The 20,063-nt window shown below is 51.1% G+C and overlaps 5 protein-coding genes across 5 annotated transcripts; 2 read left to right on the top strand and 3 right to left on the bottom strand.

Annotated features, from left to right (window-relative positions):
- Window positions 1-6,231: 6,231 nt before the first annotated feature.
- On the bottom strand, window positions 6,232-8,723 carry GT037_000448 (ligninase h2 precursor; the record flags this gene model as incomplete). Its single annotated transcript, XM_038925495.1, has 3 exons — window positions 6,232-7,142; window positions 7,489-7,681; window positions 7,734-8,723. The coding sequence occupies 3 exons, from the start codon at window positions 8,721-8,723 to the stop codon at window positions 6,232-6,234; spliced, it is 2,094 nt and encodes a 697-aa protein (XP_038791351.1).
- Window positions 8,724-11,010: 2,287 nt separating this feature from the next.
- On the top strand, window positions 11,011-14,790 carry GT037_000447 (uncharacterized protein; the record flags this gene model as incomplete). Its single annotated transcript, XM_038925494.1, has 5 exons — window positions 11,011-11,805; window positions 12,013-12,099; window positions 12,512-13,145; window positions 14,061-14,393; window positions 14,480-14,790. The coding sequence occupies 5 exons, from the start codon at window positions 11,011-11,013 to the stop codon at window positions 14,788-14,790; spliced, it is 2,160 nt and encodes a 719-aa protein (XP_038791350.1).
- Window positions 14,791-14,915: 125 nt separating this feature from the next.
- On the bottom strand, window positions 14,916-15,520 carry GT037_000446 (transmembrane protein 85; the record flags this gene model as incomplete). The annotated part of the gene is made up of 2 exons (XM_038925493.1): window positions 14,916-15,220; window positions 15,271-15,520. 2 exons carry the CDS (start codon window positions 15,518-15,520, stop codon window positions 14,916-14,918), a joined length of 555 nt encoding a protein of 184 aa, XP_038791349.1.
- Window positions 15,521-15,968: 448 nt separating this feature from the next.
- On the top strand, window positions 15,969-18,969 carry GT037_000445 (ap-2 complex subunit beta; the record flags this gene model as incomplete). The annotated part of the gene is made up of 5 exons (XM_038925492.1): window positions 15,969-16,007; window positions 16,126-16,328; window positions 16,376-17,245; window positions 17,296-18,236; window positions 18,773-18,969. The coding sequence occupies 5 exons, from the start codon at window positions 15,969-15,971 to the stop codon at window positions 18,967-18,969; spliced, it is 2,250 nt and encodes a 749-aa protein (XP_038791348.1).
- On the bottom strand, window positions 18,769-19,717 carry GT037_000444 (duf-domain-containing protein; the record flags this gene model as incomplete). The annotated part of the gene is made up of 2 exons (XM_038925491.1): window positions 18,769-18,965; window positions 19,024-19,717. 2 exons carry the CDS (start codon window positions 19,715-19,717, stop codon window positions 18,769-18,771), a joined length of 891 nt encoding a protein of 296 aa, XP_038791347.1.
- Between the last annotated feature and the right edge of the window lie 346 nt (window positions 19,718-20,063).

Raw genomic sequence — 20,063 nt, 5'->3', positions numbered from 1 at the left:
CAGGCTGGGTCGGTCTTGCTAACGGGCACCAAACACGGTGGATAAGATCTTGGTATAAGCTGGGTACAATTTCTTCATACCATTTTAAATACCCGAAGAGTCAGCTGAAGTGAGAGTGCAACAGCGGTATGTAGCACTTGGGTGAACTCTGTGGACGTGTCTGGTACGTCAAATCCTTGCATCAAGTGGGGAAACAGCTTGAGAAGGTTCTTGTGCATCGTTCACAATCTTGTTATATAACGCAGTGGCTGTTTGGCTGTAGTGTATCCTAGACTCTGATACTATCATCCCGTGAAGGACAGAGATAGCATTCATCGAGCGCCCTCTAGTGCTCTTATGACGCGGGACTCGTAAGCAATGGAGCCGTACGAAAAACTGTTGTATAAGGGCTGCGACGGATTTTCGCGCTGTAAGCATTGCGTTTGGCTTGGTATCTTCACTTCCGGGGAAGGGTATTGATGCCTCAGCTTCATATTTGCAAGTTCGGTCGGGGGTCCGCGACCACCCCACCAACAACCACGCCACGACAACAAGACCACCTCACGTTGATGGCAGAAGCAGGCGGAGAACTTGGTGTGACGGATTAAAAAGCCAGACAAGTTTGTGATACCCTCAGGTGGCATCTGCGGATATTGCGCTGACTAGGCAGAGGCAGCCAGCAACAACCCTTCCGCCGCTACCATCGACGCCCGCACGAACAGACAGGGGAGTGGAAGTGGACGATCTCGATCGTACAGACTGGTAAGCCATTTCCTTCCTGATGTCGACCCTTGCCTGCCCTTGAGAGAGTCACTACGAGAAGGCGCCTTTCAGCCACAGCTTCAACGCCTCCTCGCCAGCGATGAACAGCATCACAACAAGCGCACTGTGCTACCAAGTCGCTGACTTTCTTGTCCTCTGCAGACACAAAGATCAGAGACATAAACTTGGTGCGCCGCTCGAGGCTGTCACAGACTTGTGGCTGTGGCTGCTGCCAGTCCGCGTCTACAACACCTCCGCGGCATTGCGACATCGACGCACACAAAGTGGAGTCGTCAATATCCCCAGAGCGACGGCTGGCATGGAGCGAGCAGATTGCTATACGCAGGCTAAACGTCTTTTGTCTTCCAGTAGGTAGCAACTGGGAAACACAGCCGCAAGGACAGGGAGCCGGCAGTCTCTTTGATTGATCTTGCGCCGACCATACCTGACATTCACTGACAACCCACAGTCTCTGCACACTTACGAAGAAACACGACTCCGTTGATCATCGGAGTTATGTTAGGCGTTGCCGTGGGTGTCAGCCAGGCGATGGTTTCCAGAAGACAAAGAAGGCAGCAAACGACAGGTCCGCCCACCATGGCTTCCCAGCGACGAAAGGCAAAATTTGTACTCCACCATGTCAGCGCGTGTCTTGGAGAATTGGCCGGCCTTATGCGTTGAAGGGTCGGTAGTCGCCAACACTGAATCGCCGCGACTACAAGTCTTGAGAGTGGGCGATCTAGACGACAAGCGCCTCTGGCGACAACGGTGCTGGATAGGCTGATCATCCATGTTGAGACTAAAGACCCCATTCGTTTCGGTAGGCGGTGTCTTTAGTGGACAAGTAAAGTAGAACACAGACATCTGCGCTCGCTTCTCATAGCAAAGACATTCAGAGTGTGCACTGACGGAAAGCCAGGTAGTGTCCTACACGTACGGTCATGCACAACGTAGCCCCTCCTAATAGCCGGGCCAATTCAAGAATGCTGCATTTCGCGTGCGAGCGCCCGTCCATCGTTGGCCTCGGCCTTTATCCAGCGTATACAAGCCCAGCGGCGACCGCGAAGGATACCTAGGGGACCCAACAAGGAGCAGAATACGTTCGATATACTTGGATGAGTGGAGGCACAGCGAGTATCCATGAGAGAGCATGGAAGGCCGAGCTGGCTGAAGGTGTCGGTGCACGGACATGGGTGGAGGCCTGCGAGGCACATCTGGCAAAGAAACCCTGTGGTGCGCCAGTGCTAGAAGATGTCGCGACGACGGAACGAGAACGACATCGCGGTGAGAGCTTCAAGGAGCTCATTAGGAGTTCATGCGGAGTTCCTTCCCTCTGGCTGGTTGTAGCATTGCCCACTGCGTTGGCATGCTCGAGACGGTATAGAATTCGGAAAGTCCAACGGCTGTGGCCGTGTTGGTCCAGATTTTGCGTCGTTCAAGATGCTCGCGCCCCGCGAGTGGGCCTTCGGCCATCCATTCGCCTTATCGGAATGCAACCCGTTTGTTATGTCACCAGAGGGCAGCAGTCAATTGCCTCACTACCGAAAAAAACCGCGAGACGGGTCGCTCATTGAACAAACACTGTGGCGAGTGCCTTCTTGGATGGCATCGCCAGCGGTTTATCGCTGTTGAAAAGTCTTGGGCACTGACCGAGGTACGGAATAGATGACAAAAAGAGACGAAAAGGATGGAAAGAGATGACCGGAAAATGGAGGTGTAGAGAAAGAGGACCGTCGTTCAGTAAGAGATAGCAAGAGGTTTGACAATCGAAGGCGATCCCGGGAGATGCCATGGCGGGATACGCCGTCTGCATCCGACGCGGCAGGTGCCTCTGATCAGTTTGGAAGCAACAAAAGGATCGACTTCTGCAGTGACCAACTGCATGCGATAACCGGGCTCGCCAGCAAGGTCGCGTTGTGAAAAAGGTGGCCATGATATCCAAAGACACTACTTCATGCCTTCAGCGTGCGACCTCGCTGAATTTGCCCAAAAGGATCCGTTACGGCGCAACAGCGGGACACCAGTCCATTTCAACTACTCTGACGCTCGTGCTGCGCATTACCGTCGTATCGTTCTGGCTGAGATACGCTTGCTGAGCTCGAAGCTAACGCTCCGGTCGCGCTACAAATTCCTTGTCAAAGTGGTTTGGTGTTTTCGATGTTGTAACATTATGCAAGACTCCCAGGATTATCGTTCACAGCGATCGCAGACGAGAGTGTCTGCCGCAGACAGACAGGATTCTTTGAGATGTGCACGCTATACTTCGTACACTTCGGCCTCGGTTGCGTCGTTTACAAAAAGTAGTCATACGATGCCATGCCTGTGACCACCTGGACGTCCACTGTAGTCGTCCTGATGCGGCTGTCGTGATGAAGGTACATATACTGAACTCACTGTCGTTTTTTATCACCAAAGCGGCTGAACTTTGGAATCGACACCGGCAGGCGCATGCTCCCTGCCACCTCCAGGGATGTATTGAAAGTGAGTTGGCTTGTCCCACAGTCATGAGTTCTGGTCGAGAGAAGAACTCCTTGGCGCCTTCAGGTTCGCCAAAAATTGGGATCGCCTATGATCACGGTGAGGTGTCTAGGTCACATGGCTTAGTCCCCTAAGGGCTGCGCCCTTGTCAGCAATTCTATACCGCAAAGGCCACAAGATCCTGATGATGATGGGATACACGGCCTCAATCGAACAGCGAAGTCTTATGGACGAGAAGGCTGGTGTCGAAGGAACACTGAGATTGAGGGATCGAAAATGTGCCGCCAAGCTCGGCTCACATACAAGCCTACCACGAACAGTACCCTCTCCTACCAGCGACGATCAACGACATCATCCGTACCACACAAAGCTCCCAAACGGATGCGTAGGCCCAAATCTCCTAGACTGAAGCGCGCAGCAGCTTGACTTTTGCATAGTGCGTTGATGCTTGACAGTGCTAGGACGGCTGAGGGTCGCCCGAATTGCAAGTCGGAGGCTGCTCTCACCATTGTGGATCATAGAACCGGTACCAATAATATCGAGATGGACGGGGAAAGAGAGGCACGAAATCGAACGATCTATCCCTTGTCTCACGGCGTTCGATTCGACTGCAAGCAGTGGATATCGAAGAGGCACAAAGAAAGGGGACGTCGACTTCGACTTCGCGAGTCTGTGGTAGGCGATGTTGTACGAGGTTCGCACGTCAGCAATGATGTTGCGTAGGACACAGTTGACTGTTCAGATGGTGGGCTTTGAGACAAGACATGCCGCTAATCGGATCGCCGAACACGTATCTTGTGGGAGCTTGAATCTGCCTTCCGGCTCCTTTGTAAGCCATCTCCTCAAAGATGTACCGGAGAGCAGCGTGCACAACCATGTGCGAAGGCCTTGCTGCCGCTGTCTGTCAAACGATCTACAAAGGCTGGGACGCACGCTGCATACCATATATGTTCCTCGGACCATGGCGCTAGATACCGACAGAGATTACGGGCCGATGTGACCATTGTAGATTGGAGTCGCGGCAAGACGACGTGAGGGCGTATGTAAGAAAATCCGAAAATTCATGCTTGGCCACGTACTAATCATGTTGTAAGTGTCGAGGTACAGTAGCGGACGATAAGGCGATATGACCGCAAGCTGGGCGGCCACAGTATTCCCGTGCAGGTTCGACTGTGCTATGGACGTGGCGAGCGGAGATCGAGGATGTATTGGGAGCTGTCAGCTCGAGTATCAGCAACATGATACTCCGAGTCTGGTTTACAGTGTAACCCCAGACAGGTGTGCTAACTGTGTTATAGGAAGCCGGGTGCGGGACAGGGTTCAGTTGGCGGAATGCTCGCCGATATACGCAGGGAGCCGCGCCTACATCGCCTGGCTTCGCTTGTCGACAGGGCGAGGTTGCCCCCACGAGAACCAAGAAGCTCTTATGTCTCACCACAGTCTTGTTGGAGTACGTAGCGATCGCAGGCAAGGCGGTCGAGGACGTGGATTCGGCGGCTTCGGTCAAGCCCTCGGACGACTCCTATGCTATGCCTGCAGGCTCGTAGCGAGTAGAGCTTCTGCACCGTACGATGAAGGGTATATCGCCACTGACAGTGGCCTCGATACCTTCACCACGCGGTGTCGGGGTGATTGGGTTGGGACAGTGTGGTCTGGAGGAAGGGGCAGAGAGAGTTCAAGCAACAACCAACTTCATCGGTCCGTGCGCTGAGAGCGCCTCCCTCCAGCAGCCCAGCAACAACATCAGCACCTTCTCAAAGCATTATCGCGCATCCCAAAGTCTGCGCTTTGTGCGTGAGCCTCTACTCTGCATATTCCCCTGCACGGTCCGATGGAAAAGGTGTCCTCTTTGCTGGCTATGGTTTGGCAAACTCCGTAGGGTAAAAGAAAGCCCGACACCGACGACATGCGCAGCAGCGGCGACGCGAGTTCAAAGGCTCGAACAGCCGAATCAAGAATCCACAGGACCTTGCCAGACACCTCCGCACCCTCCTATCACCACGTACGGTTCCTGTCTCGATCTACACGCATTGCAGCGCCATAGAGATGGGAGGCCTTTGCCACATCCATTAGCAGCAGCTACTGCTGCATGAACGATGATGGCTCGCAACGACTACAGCCCCGCTATCCCACAGTCTTCAGCCCTATTTGACATCACAAATGCAACGTCCTTGAGGAATCAGATCGAGTAGTCGTGGTAAAGAATCAAAATGTCTGGGAAGTAGGACCAAGGAGGAGGCAACTACCTTGCGCTGGACTATGGAGGCCCATACTGCCGGTCGCCTTGCAAAAGCACCACACCTCAACCACCTTATGTACTTTTCTTTCTTGCACTCAATGCATCCATTGAAGTATTGGGAGCATACCCTGGAATAGCAGAATCTGGACTCGAAATACAGGCCGATTATGGTAGGTCAATGACTCGGACTTGACATTTCAAAGCTTCGAATGAGAAGTCTGGCCCTGGAGTCATCAGCGACCTAGTAAAGCTCATGGCGACTTCAGCTAGGCTGGGGAGCCTTCACATCTTCTACATGCTGTACCAAGACGGGGGGAATCTGATCGTTCTGCAGAATCTTGAGAGCTTTGCAGTGACCTAATATATGTACGCTGCAGTGGCAGATGACAAAGATCAAATCACCATCCTTACTCTCACCGAGAATATTCATTGGCCGGTAAACTCGATTGGCGTTTTGGGGGCATTTCATATTGAAGGGGACAAGAGGATGACATTACCAAGACGTACCATACCTCTAGGCGAAATGATATATAAGCAGCCGTCATCTGCGAGAGATGAAAACGTTGTGTTAAAGTAGTCACCTAGGAATGTCGCAAGATCATACTAGAAGTCATCACTCAAAAGAGTGCAACGTGGCGGTTATGTGCATTACACAAGCCTCTTTCATGAACAATATCAACTACACGCACGGCAAACTTAGAGAATACCATGATAATTTACTCCACTTCGGTTTCTATTCGCAAAATCTGCTACGGCGGTCAACTGTCTACGACCTACAGATCTCTATCGTCAATAATGTCCATTCCACCGTCCTCCACCGCCTCTCTAAACTCATCGTCTGTAACCTTTGGCTCCATGATGATCTCCATGACATCCAATAACCTTTCAGAATCGTACAGTTCTTTCATCAAGGCAGTTGCCTCATTCATCCACCTGCTCTTGAGATCCTCCCACGGTGTATTCCCTTCCAGATCATAGTTCGCGATGAACGAATAGAAGTCATCGCCGATTCTTAGGCTGTTGGTATCTTCGTCTTTAATCACGTACTCCAATTTGTCTCCGTTCTTGTTCATGCGGTATCTTTCCGGTATGCGTGATGCGCTGTTGGTTAGATATCGTAGCAACCTGATCATCTGTTTGACAACGGCTTGCTCATCCCAGGTCACGATACCGTTGAGATGCACAATCTTTACTATCGGAAACTCCTCCTTCTTCGTAGGCGTCAGTATGATGTTGCTTCCCTCCAGATCCGTGTGACAAATTCCTTTCGGCCCAAGCTCGGTGCCTTGAGCAGCCATGACTTCGTCAAAGATCTTGCAGATGAGGAAAGGCGGGAAGCCATCTTGAAAGAAGTTTTCCTTGAGGTGTTGCAGGTCACGGCCATGGCAGAAGGACGTGATGTACCAGTTTCCTCTTGGGTCATAGTCGATGACTCTGGTGACGCGGCGAGTCTTGATACTAAGGAGTGATTCGATCTGTCTTAAGAGTGCTCCACGTTCTTCTCTTGAACGAGGAATTCTCAGTGCTAAAAGAGAAGAGGGGGTTGGCTTGACGAGGTTGTTGGGGATTACAGCAATAACGAGGCTATTTGGGCTTTCGCTAATGAGCTTGATCGGAACATACTTGTCGATAGCAGACTTGGGAACATTGGGTGGTAATTTCATGGCGTGAAATTGATGCATGTCTGGACTTTAGTGGAAGATAGGTGTATCAGTGGACAACAAGCTACAAGACAGGCGCAAACCAATCTAGGAAGCGAAAAGGCTTGTGACCGATTGCGGACACTGACTAGCCTCTGATAAGCTGGGTTTGTGCGGTGAACTTGCGGAGCAAGCGGACCCCGATGTTACTAGACAGTGAATGAGGAAGAGGTGAGTCAAAAAGAACCATTAGTGACTTTAGGATAGATCTATGTTATAGTATAAGTGAAACCCGGCAATTCTCATGCTAGTGCTGCAGCTGAAGCTATGGATAGAGGGAATGAAGCCACCATTGCACTCAAGGCTTCTCTTCTCTGGAGGATATCACACCTGTAAGCTGAATAGCATCATCCACCAAGTTATTAAGTTGATCGAATTCGCCGTTGAGCCACCTGTCGAGCAAGACCTGATCCTCGCTAACAAATGTAGGCCGTTCTGCGGGCAAGACCTTGGTGCATTCTTTGAGGTCGTTGATGTTGTTCACGCCGAGAAGCGACAAGCGCGTGTAAGCCTTAGCATAGTCCTATATCATTTCGTCAGATGAGATATTTGTTTGGAGATATGTGCAGTCATACCGCGTTCCATCGGCCCTGAGCAGTAGCCCGATCGCTGAACTGCTGCCACGAAGGACTTGTTCTAGAGTCCTTACTCAAGTTGATGTCGCTTTGGAATTTGATGACACGGACAGGCGCGTTATTCGTAGTCTGCGGGTAGAAAGCCATATCCCAGATACCGGGAGTTGAGTCTTGTGGGTCACCGTCGCGAGTGGTGTCGACGAAGTGTTGTTGCGAAGTAGTGTGCGCTCCGACAAGAGCAACAAGATCGTGAGCATCGATCGTCTTGTCTTGGAAAAGTTTGATGAGCTTATCTGCAGAGTCCTTTTCTCCAGGAAGAAGACCGGTAGGGCCAGCTTTGCTGTTATCTTTGCGCCCAACGAAAGTTCGAAGTCGTGGTCCAAGCGGGCAAACGACGGTCGCGACATTGGCACCGAATTGGATGATATCTGCCATACTCATGCCGTATTGATTGTACTTGGTGTACCACTTTTTTGTTTGATCAGCGATTGCTGAAAGACCGTTGTTGTCCGCACGCGACATCTCGTCGCTGAGGAGGATACTGCCATCTGCACCACCATAACTGCTGCTCTTAGACCAGACGGCCGCATCATGGAAACCCAAGCGGACGGCTTGACGAGCAAACTTGCTGCAACGACCGGATGTACCGTTGAATTTGGCGGTCATTTCGTACGCCAACCATTTCCAATGGCAGCACGGATCAGCTTTGCAGGCAGCGCTTCCGATGTTGCCAGCCGGAATGGAGCCATCGATGGTAGCCGACTCAGCAGACGTTTGGTCAAGTATGATGGCTTTGATGTCCTTGCCAATAGCAGTGAGTTTGGAGTCTGCCAGTGTCTTGAGGTCGCCAATGAGCTCTTTCGAAGCTGCACGCTTCTCACGAGCAGCAAGGTAGCGCATTTCGTTCATCGTGTCACCCATCCCCGGGTGAGCTTCAGTGAGTGAGACAAATGCTAGCAGGGCATAGCTGAAGTAAGAAAAGGCCTTCATATTGACTGATAACCAGGAGGTAGAAGCCGATAGGAACAAAGAGTGAAGAGTTGATTTCGGGCAGGATGGCCATGCGGCATGCTCGACTCTTATAGAGATGGCTTTCTGTGATTCTGGAGAACAGAACTCGCTTCAAGAGTATATTAGATTGAGTGGCAAGTATATCCAGTCATCTTGAATACTGTTATCATGAGGCGAGCGAATACGAGCACTGTGTACCCTGTATATGGTCCGACATAACATAGCATTTACTTCGCTGATTCATGGTATCTGGCCGTAGTCAGATCGTATGATACCCGAAAGTAAAGTCGACGAAAATCTGGAAGACCGGAATTTCCGAGTCGAGAGAAGCTGACGCCCCAGTGTAAGATTGGTGGTTTTCCTATTGGTCGGAATCCAGTGAAGTGGTGAGCAAGTTGTGCCTGGCTACCGGATAAGCGAACACGGGAGGCGAGACTTCACTTGTAAAACTGTCGTATCACATGAAGTATATTGCACATGCATATCTGGACCTCTGATGCGAACAGTAACCTCATGTAACGAGGCGACGTGAGGATTCGACAGTGGCTCGAATCTGAGGCTTTTCTCTCTTACTGCGTCGCTATTAGTAGAAGCATTGCCATGTCGGCTAAAGCATACCAGCATATTCGAGAGAATTCCGAAATTCCGATCTCTTCAGATGTTTTCCATCCAGTTATCAGCTGCATCAAACATGCCGTATTCCAGGAGGCAGTCGAAAGGATCGACAAATTCACACGCAGGTAATATACCAGGCTCGTATAGGGAACATTCGATGGGTTCGTACGTTACACGACTATTCTTAGAGTCTGCTAGTTGCTCGGTCCCAGACTCCAGGTTGTAGATCGTGCAATTGCAATATCAAGCCGTCGATGGTGTAACTATCGCACATTGGTACTTCAGCCTCACAATCAAAGTAGATCTATCGCGCCCCTTGGAAATCTCGGTTTATCGTATCCAGCACATTGCAGCCATCCCTCTAGAGTGTTCCATGCGAAATCTGTTGAGTAAAAATGCCTTCCACAGCAACGAGGCAGCTATGCACGTTCGGGACCATTGCGGTCAACCGGTAAGCTGCAGGACAGGGCTTCGCCGCCAGGCGAATAACATTTAGCCGGATAACATACAGCACCCAAGAACTCTTTCTTCGTACAGAACGGTCATTTAGGGGAGATTCGGGAGGCTACTTTTCTAATCTTTTGTTGATCCACAGGTGTGGTCGATGTTGTGGCTCATCTCCTATTGTGTGATGTCGAGTTTGATCGCTCTCGGGACGGGACGCAGAGCAATGAACAATCATCCACCTCAATGCCGCTTCAGATGCATAGAATCAGCCGCGTGTTTACAAGGCAACAGGTCGGTACCGATGGGAGGGGTTTGTTGACGGAGCAGCATACCACAACGACGGATCTTCGAACTCGTTTCTGAGCAAGGTCAGCGCGTTTTGGCGCATGTGTTCAGTATTCAGATGTTCAAAGGCAACACTATATACCCTGACCTTGGATGTCTCCTTATCCTACTGCCATACTGACAGTACCCCTTGCAGGATTATTGTGCTTGTATGTTCACGGCATCGGAGCTTTCAAGAGTAGCGCCCCACGGCGCGAAGGCAATCACCGCTTAGATTTGTCTCCCACTTCATCGGGTTTGGCCCATAGCCGGCGGCGACAGGATTGAAGAGAAAATGGTGCTGATCGGAAATTTGGTGGTGGAAGTCATCGTGGCAGCTGTAGATGGCTGGGTAAAGAAGGGTGGACTGGGTCGGGGCGGGGCCGAGAACGCGCCATCCGAAATCAGGTTAGACGAAATCTAATTTGGTCCCGCGCTGAGTGATCCTGAGGTGTCTCTTCACAGCCACCACCCGTAGACCCCGACGCATCGCGAAGACACATGGGCATCCAACAACGGAAGTGTAAGGAAACTGAAAGATGACCGCAGCTACACTTCTCGTGGTTGCGTCTTCGACGGTGCTGGGAACAGTAACAGAGATGAGGCTGTGCTGGTGAACAGGATCCATGCCTAAGATCCAGGGCGCAGCTTAGCTGGAATCCTGCCGTAAGCCGCGCTTTGTTACCAGCGCTTATATGTCTCTCAAGTCTTCCTACTGATTCTTCTAGTCCTTCGCCAGTATAGACGCCCAGGTTTGTCTTTCTAGAAGCGCCTCTGCTGTAGAACGCGACCCGCCTTCAACTTCAACTTTTTCCTATGCCTATTCTACGAATCCGGCGTCACATACACTGAAATCTCAAGCGGCCACCCAAGAATAACAATGCTTCCCAGCAAGATGCGACGTCTATCTGGCCTTTTCTCTGGCCCGAAAACTTCCCTCCAGGTCCTTTCAGATCTCCATCTAGACAACGACTCGCAATACCTAACGTTTCACATACCCGTCGCTGCACCTTTCCTTGTTCTCGCTGGAAACATCGGCAAGCTCATAGACTACGAACAATATCTATCCTTCTTGGTTCGGCGGTGTAATCTTCACGAGAAGGTTTTCTTGGTTTTGGGCCCCTTAGAGTTCCACGGCCTGAGCTGGATGGATGGCTTGCAGCTGGCGCATAAGTTGGAGAAAGAGCCAACAACAAGAGGAAGGCTCGAGGTACTATATGAGACGAGGAGCGATGTTCCGGGCACAAACATCACGGTCCTTGGTTGCACACTATGGAGTAGAATTCCAGCATCAGACACAGCTGCTGTGCTAAGAAAGATGCCCGAGTTTGACGAGAAGGAAGGCATACAACTTTGGGACGTGGCAAAGCACAACTCAGAACATAAAAGAGACTTAAGGTGGCTTACCGATGAAGTCAAGAACCTCAACACGTCACCAAACGGCGCTTTGGCACCCGCAGCCTCTAGTAATTCTAAAGATGAGCGACAGCTCATTGTCGTCACAGCGTTCGCGCCGGAGCTACGTGAGAGTCTGGATCCTTGGCAAGTCGACGCGCCTTGGGCTTCAGCATATGGAACAAATCTGCTCGACGGCCCCCACTTTGGCAACGTCAAGATGTGGATCACCGGTATGACAGGTCGAACATGCGATTTCAAGCGAGGCGACACGACCATCGTAAGCAATCAGCGCGGCCGTCAGGGTGAGCATGTAACCGGTCTTCTGAAAGATGGCATGTCAGATAAGCAGAAAATAGGCTTGTTTGATGTGATGCGAGTGGTCAAAGTATAGAAGATTAGCTGATTGTAGGAACGTTGCCCACATTCGAATCTACTGAGCCGTTAACCATGGCTTTCTGCGTTCATATGACCAAATGCGACGTAGAATGCGAGGTACGACATGAGATTGCGAGCCCCGCATACGCTTACCAATCTTTTTCCACGCCCTGTGACACAACATCCACTCACATACGTAAGCGCTACGTAGGAAGTAACATCTGCAGCATACTTAGAGCGTAGTATCTTTTGGTAGAGTATATGCGGCGTGGTACTAGCGGCGCAGTAGCTGAAAGGCATGACCTCTCGATAACAATGCATTGTTGTCGCATAAGTACTAGCACATCACCACAGGGAACTCCGCCACAAAATCAAGCTCAGTCTCAACTCTGACTTACGACATGTCTTCCTCGTCTGAGACGGTAACGCTAACAGCATCGTGTCTCTGTGGCACCTATAAATACAACACCACCTTTCCCGCATCTGATCTTCCTCTACCAGGGCATACGTGCCACTGTACAAGCTGCCGACACCTCTGTGGCTCACTGCACACCTCTCTTATAACTTGGCCCGAGCCTCGCGCCAATGTTGACACCAGTGGTCTCAAGGCATTCAGCGCCTGGGAGCGCTTCGACCTGCTGTTCTGTCCTACCTGTTCAAGCCCAATGTTCTGCGCTTTCAAAGATCCAGCGAAGAACTTGGGGGTAGTGACTGGAACGCTAGGCAATGTGGATGTTGGAGATCGCCAGCTGATCAAATTTGGTGGAATGGGCTATGTGCTCGATACGCAGGATGGGGGTGCCAGTCCATGGATCTGTGCTCTTAATGGCGATGGTGTAGACTTAAAAAGTTACGAAGAGACAACACCCGGCCGTGGTTCAGAAGCAAAGGAACTACCTGCAAACTGGCCTCGGTCTTCAACTGTCCCAGAACTCAAAGCGAAAGAGGAGGACAGTGTGCCGATACGCTGCAAGTGTTGCGGTGTGGATCTACTCCTCCGTCGGGGCGAGTATAAAAAAATGAGCGAAGAAAATCTGCCCTCGTGCGTTGAGCCTGCCAGCAGAAAGCTTAAAGCCAGCTTCTGTGCTTGTAACAGCTGCCGGTTACAAAGCGGGAGCGACATCTTTTACTGGACCTTTACAGAGACGAAAAATCTGTCTTTTGGAAAAGATGATAGCAAGGCCTTTCCGCAAGATATTTTCGATCTCAAACATCTCATAGATACCAAAGACCCTGCTATCGGTACGATGGAATACCACACTTCCTCACCAGACGTCTGTCGTTACTTTTGCGGTATTTGTTCCGCCGTCGTGTTCTACGCATCAGGTAACCGGCCAAAAATAGTTGATGTGGCTGTCGGTCTGCTGGATTCCAAATACGGGGCGAGAGTTGAGAACATGCTGTCATGGCCTTTCGGAAAGAGGATGAGTTTCCAGGAAGATGGGAACGGTGGGTGGCGAGAGAGTTTGTTTGAGAGATTGAGAAGTAAGGCGGAAGACTGGCGGGTGGCGAGAGGGTATCCGAAGAATTGGGAGAGCAAGGAGGAGTATGAGAATATTCATCAGGATGATGATGAAAGATGAAGAGGTAGTTTAGGCTAGATTTGCGGCATACCAAGCCCAAAATGTGTCTGTAATCTCTCAGACTAACACTCAGCAAGTGGAACGCTACTCGAAAGCTCATCATTCCTTCATTCCTTCATTCTATTCATGAAACACAGAATCCGAGTTTTCACTGTACTAAGAACCCATATCGACATTTGTGCTAGCCACGTAGGCAGCCTTCCTAGCCAAGAAAACTGCGCCGTATGCTCAATCTTCTTCAAGCTGTACCTGTCGCGAGATCCGTGCACAAATCCCGAACTGGTCATCATGAATCTTTACATACGAAACATCATTGTTCCGCAAGACCCTTCACGTGCAGTATGATCGTGATGATCTCCCCGTAGTGATTTGCGCATATGAACCATCGTCCGCATAGTCACCGGGAGTCTACGATCATATCGAACCTTAACAGTCTCGCCTCCGAACCTTTTTAACGCTCAACTCTACAACCATATCCTTTACTACTGCATCACAAACATGAAATCCCACTCCAGGACGCCATGTCAGAAGCCTCCTACAAGATCTTTGCTCGTATGCGCCCCTAAGCCCCCAGGTCAGCTCTTCCGCGTGGTCAAACCCCTGACCACAATGGCTTCTTCAGGAGTTTACCTCTGTCTACCCCGCGCGCTTCCCCCTCCATTCGAGCCGTCGAAGGAAATCGACTTTGACCTTCAAGATCGGATGGCCGATGTCCACAACGCCTTTCGAACAGTGCGTGGAAATACGCGTCTTCGTCAACAACTGTCGCTTCTCTCGTACAAGAACTTTAGCGATGTCCTTTATGAGAACATGCAGCATAACGGCACGTCTTTGCTCCAGGATAAGCATTTGAAGATGTTACCACAGCTGGTGGTGGTCAAGATGAGCAGAGACACAGATCTTCTTCGTAAGGAGGTCTTGCAGATTGAGGCGCAGCATAAGAAAGGCGGACATGCTACGCTACATGTTGGTTCGCATGTTTTGCGTGCTCAGTTTACTGCCTCAACAGCAACGTCATTTGTTTGTCTCCGGCGAAGGTCCTAAAAGACATGCCTGTGACTATGGGTGGAAGGGGTCATGCGGGTATGAAGACGCCGCGGATCATGGTATTGCAGTTTGTTAGGAGGAAATTGGAGTTCATGAATGCAATTGGACAGTCTGTAGCAGAGGAGTCGATAGACGATGGAGCCAAGTTCTTTGGCAAGACTGTTGCGAGTGTAGCAGACGGCGAGATGAGCAGTGCAGAGCCACGAGTGCCGGTACCTACCTCACTGCTTGATGGTAGCGATGAAGAGATGAGTTAGAAGGACAAGTGATCAGGAATGATTATGGAAAAGAGCAGGGCATGATAATGACTTTGATCAAAAGTTGTCTCGATCATGGTAGCAAGAGAATACCATAGAAGACGTATTCCAGGCCATGGAAACGTCTACAACCACTCCTTGGGCACCGCTCTTTCTGACCATATCCTCTCACTCTCCCAAGCCAGCCAATCTGATTTTGTCGTTGGTAAAAGTCCCATGGCATTAACCTTCCATATACCCAATGCCAACATCAACATGTTGCAAGCAATGTAAGCCATCTTGACACCGAGGAGTCGTCCAGAGGTGCCGGGAGTTTCGTAGGGGGCGAAGGTGCGTTGGAGGCCGAGTACAGCAAGCACAGGGGTTTTGAACAGGGTGAAGACCATGAAGACGGAGAAGATTTGCAGCGTGTTTCCAGTCATGTACATTCCTGGTGTTGTTAGTCAATTGACAAAGCGATGTCGCGTGGTATGGACACACCAAAAGCATTCATAGGCAGTTGCTTCGCAGGCGCGATGGCAACCTCCCAAGCCTTCTTCATCTTGAGTGTGTCCATCTCTTCGGGTGTCGGGGGTTGCCTCTGAGTCTTTGATGCCTGGGAACGCTCCTTCCTGGACAGAGATGGTGTGTAGCCTGGCGGGTCCGCGAGCGATGCGTTCTTCGGTTTGGATGCGGGCGTCGAATTGAGGTCAAGCACCCACTGCGGGGGAGGAGGAGGGGTCGCGGACATGGTGGTTTGACTTGGTGGACGCGTGGTGCCGGACGCGGAATTTTGCTCTGTTGTTGCTTTGACCAGGGTTCAGGGTCTCACAATGTTGGAGGTTCGCTGGTGGTGGTGCGGAGCAGGCGTCTGGAGAGGTCCACACATGGCGGGCTTGGCGGATGCACGTCCCCTCCTCCGTGTTGACCGCCGTCAGGCTTCCCAAAAGTCGTAGTCTCCAAACTTGTCCATTCCTTCTCCTCTCCACGTTTCTCCGGCCGAATTCCACGTTTCCCTGCCATGCACGACGCGATACGAAGCCAATAGACGAGCGAATCAGCCATCCAACCCCGCACGCTTCCTCTGGACGGCAAGGGAGGGGCGCTAAGTCGCGAGGGAGGTTATCTTGATTGTGCTACGGCAGGCACATGCATTGAGGGAACAGCCCAGCTGGCACACGCGACATCATTAGCCCAACATGAGCCAGGGCGGCCAAGATGCGAAGCTTTTTGCGAGGGTACGTTGGCCCCGTCATCCGCACCACCCAGACCTTCCGCCTGCCTGCCTCCCAGCTATGAGCAGTTGGCGCCATGATGATGTTTCTCCCCTACACCTTTGACAACACGCGCTTACAGAACCTTCGCACTCCACAGGGCAAAGTCGCCGAACTACGCATCGAGTTGAACAATGGCAACAAGAAGGACAAGAACTTCTCTGCGAAGAAGACGGCGCTCAAGAAGATCGTCGCCAACATGACCATGAGCAACAACGACATGGTCGCGCTATTCATGGATATAGTGGGCTGCATGCACATTCCGAGCCTGGAGATCAAGAAGATGTGCGTAGTGACATGCATACGAGCACGCGCATCGCTGACATGGGCAGGTGTTTCCTGTATCTCGTCAACTATGCCAGGATAAAACCTGACATTGCGCTCAAAGCACTCCCCATCATACAGGAAGACATGCACGACAACAACCCCTTGGTTCGAGCCCTCGCCCTGCGCACCATGTCCTACGTTCACGTCCGGGAATTTGTCGAAGCCACTGTGCCACACCTGAAGAACCTCCTGAAGGACTCTGACCCATACGTCCGGAAGACCGCCGCTTTCTGCGTAGCCAAGCTCTACGACCACGACCGACATCTGGTGGAACAATCAGATCTAATCGACAGGTTGAATGGCATGTTGAGAGACGAGAACCCCACAGTAGTCTCAAGCGCATTGGCAGGTCTCATGGACATCTGGGAGAGAAGTGAGAACATCAAGCTCACCATCGACTACGCAAGCGCATCCAAGATTGTTCAGATTCTCCCAGACTGCTCAGAGTGGGGTCAGACGTACATCCTGGAAGCCATGATGAACTATGTTCCACAAGATACCAGCGAAGCTGCCCTGCTTGCCGAGCGCATTTCACCACGCCTTTCACATTCAAATTCTGCCGTCGTTCTTACCTGCATTCGCGTTATACTCTACCTAATGAACTACATCAACGATCCGAAAGTCGTCACTTCGTTATGCAACAAGCTATCACCGCCGCTCGTCACGCTTCTCTCCAAAGGACCCGAGATCCAATATCTAGCCCTTCGTAATGCACTTCTGATCTTACAACGCCGACCAGAGGTACTAAGAAACGATATCCGAGTCTTCTTCTGCAAATACAACGACCCTATCTATGTCAAAGTCACCAAGCTTGAGCTCATCTTCATGCTGGCAACTGAGAGGAATATCAAAGAGGTGCTGACTGAGCTTTCTGAGTGAGTCTCTTCCAGCCATCCTACATGTGAGCTACTAACACCAGCCCTAGGTACGCTACTGAAATCGATGTCGACTTTGTGCGCAAGTCCGTACGAGCCATTGGCAAACTTGCCATCAAGATCGCACCTGCAGCACAACTTTGTATCAGCACTCTCCTACAGCTCGTCAGCACCAAGGTGTCCTACATCGTACAAGAAGCGACAGTTGTGATTCGAAACATCTTCCGAAAATACCCCAATCAATACGAGTCGATCATCTCGACATTGTGCGAAAACCTCGATTCGCTTGACGAACCAGAAGCCAAGGCGGCTATGATCTGGGTCATTGGGCAATACGCAGACCGAATAGAAGACTCGGACGTTCTTCTTGAAGACTTTCTAGACACTTTCCAAGAAGAGACACATGAGGTGCAACTGGCACTGCTCACTGCCACTGTCAAGCTGTTTATTCAGCGACCCACTCGTGGCTCCAGTCTGGTACCAAAAGTACTAAAATGGGCGACTGAAGAGACAGACAACCCTGACTTACGCGATCGAGGCTACATGTACTGGCGTCTCCTTTCGTCAGCACCTGAGCAAGCAAAGCAGGTCGTCATGGGCGAGAAACCTCCGATTACAGCTGAAGAGTCTGAGAAGCTTGATCCTGGCACCCTTGAGGAGATGTGCTTGAACGTCGGCACGCTAGCTACAGTGTACCTCAAGCCAGTCAACCAAGTTTTCCGTAGCGCTCGTCCACGTAGACTGCAAGACTCGCCCGCATTGCAAAAGCATGAGTTACCTACCGTCAAGGCAGCACAACAAGCTCGGGACCGCTCCGCAGCAGAACGCACAAAGCTTGACACTACTACGAATGGTAATGGCCACCTTTCACCAACAAGCGCAAACGGCATGGCGACTGCTGTCAGCGATGCGGACATGTACTTTGCCAGCGTAGGAAGGCAGAGTACCTTTGGTGGCAGCCCTGTTGCCGATCAAAGCAGTGGCGCAGGAGGTGGATGGGTAGTAAACCAGAATGAGCCGCAACATATGGTCATGAGTCCCGGTCCAAATGATGGAAACCAGGATCTGCTACTTTAGAGCGGGTGGTATATACATGGCTGTGGATAGTATAATGAACATGTCGAGGTGGTTGTCACATACGAAATCATCAAAATGAGCCGTGTACGTTGATCAAACAGTAGTGTTTCTCAATGACTTTGAGCAGGCTATGGGTAATTTAGGTCCAACATTGTATAAACATCCCGACATGAGAACTTATGCTGTATGCGTCGAACCAGTATGTCACGGACCCTCAACTTCGAGAATTGGCACTTCGCAGTTGTTCAACCACACATTCGTCCCTTCATCCCCAAGCGAACTAGCACTCGAGTACAATCGCTGTGCCTTTTTCACCACCACCACCTATGATGCGACTAGCCTTGGCAGGCTTTCATCCATATAGGTGGTCCTTACCACCATCTCATGTACCTTGGCATAAGCATAGCTTAAACACAATGCTACACTTCATACTTTCACACCACCAACTAGTCATCAGCCAACAAGGGTGCCCTCTCCCTATCCTCGCTGACGATCTGGCCACGAGGGAAAGGATCGCGTCCAAGCAAGCCGGGCATGCCGACAGCAAGCGAAAGCAAGAAGAGCAGACCACCAATTGTGAAAGCAAAGATCCACTGAAGCTGGAAGAGGTGCGGGCGGGTAAGGAACTGTCCAACGCCGGTTGCTAGAAGCGAGATTAGCAAATATTCCTTCTATAGAACAAGTAAAAAGGCGAAACTTACAGAAACACAGCACACTTAGCGCAAATCCCATGGTGTAGTCCTTGTACGCCACCAAGAAGAACATGCCGTAGCCCAGCCATCCCCAAATAAACACATTTGCCACGATTCTCGCCGCAAAATGATTCGAATGAACCGCGATCGCACCAACCCAGTAGAGCGCGACAAAGTTCCAAGCCAACGGTCCACTAACAGTACCGATATGGATAGCCCTTGGCGCAGTGCTGTGGCGGAAATACGCCATAGTGAGATTACCAAAGTTGAGCACGAGCAAGAACAGTGCGAGCCAGTAGTGCGTGTGCGTGAAGAGAAACACAAAGCCGAACAAAAGCAAGTTGTTGGCAATAAAATGGCTACCGAGGTTGGCGGCTGAAGTGACGTAGGTGGTATCGCTCATGTACAGCGCGTACGCGTAGCCAAACTGCAAAATGAAGATGATCAATACGTAGATGGATGTGAAGATGCTGGACTGCGCAAAGGGCGTGGAGGGGTTGTTGTGCCAGAACTTGTGCGAGTTTGGACCGTTGGGCGAGGCGAAGGTGGTGTAGATGGCTGAGACTACGAGTAGGAGCCAGGAGATGGTTGTGGTGATCTTGTAGAGGAGGATGGATTGGTCAGAGTGAGAGTCCTTTTTGGCGAAAGGGTTGAGGCTGCTGCCATTGCCGTTCGAGTCGTTGGCGGGGGCGCTGTCTGCCATCTTGGTGAGGTTTGATGGGCTATGTGTGCGAGATTTATTGAGGTTGCGATGGATATTGACGTTGGTACTTTCGTTATGAGGGGCGAAGCAGACGAAGGAGGAAGAAGAACCAGGTGGTACGACCTGAGCAAGCGTGGAGTCAGGTAGAGGGGTCCGCTCAATCAGGTACTTGCACGTTTGCGCCCACTGTATTTGCCTTGACTAGTGATCCACGCAGCTGTCCAAGCTTCCTGTCTGTCAAAGGTACACAAGAAGAGAAAAAGAAGAACTCAGAACTGACCCGACGAAAAGATAGCTCGTCTGTCAGATCAGCCACCTAAGTACTCGCCCAGCCCATGTTTCACCC

This window comes from Alternaria burnsii, assembly GCF_013036055.1.
Source record: "Alternaria burnsii strain CBS107.38 chromosome Unknown 705, whole genome shotgun sequence".
Taxonomy (NCBI): domain Eukaryota; kingdom Fungi; phylum Ascomycota; class Dothideomycetes; order Pleosporales; family Pleosporaceae; genus Alternaria; species Alternaria burnsii.
Note: the sequence above shows the minus strand (reverse complement) of the source record. Positions and strands in the feature narration are given on the sequence as shown.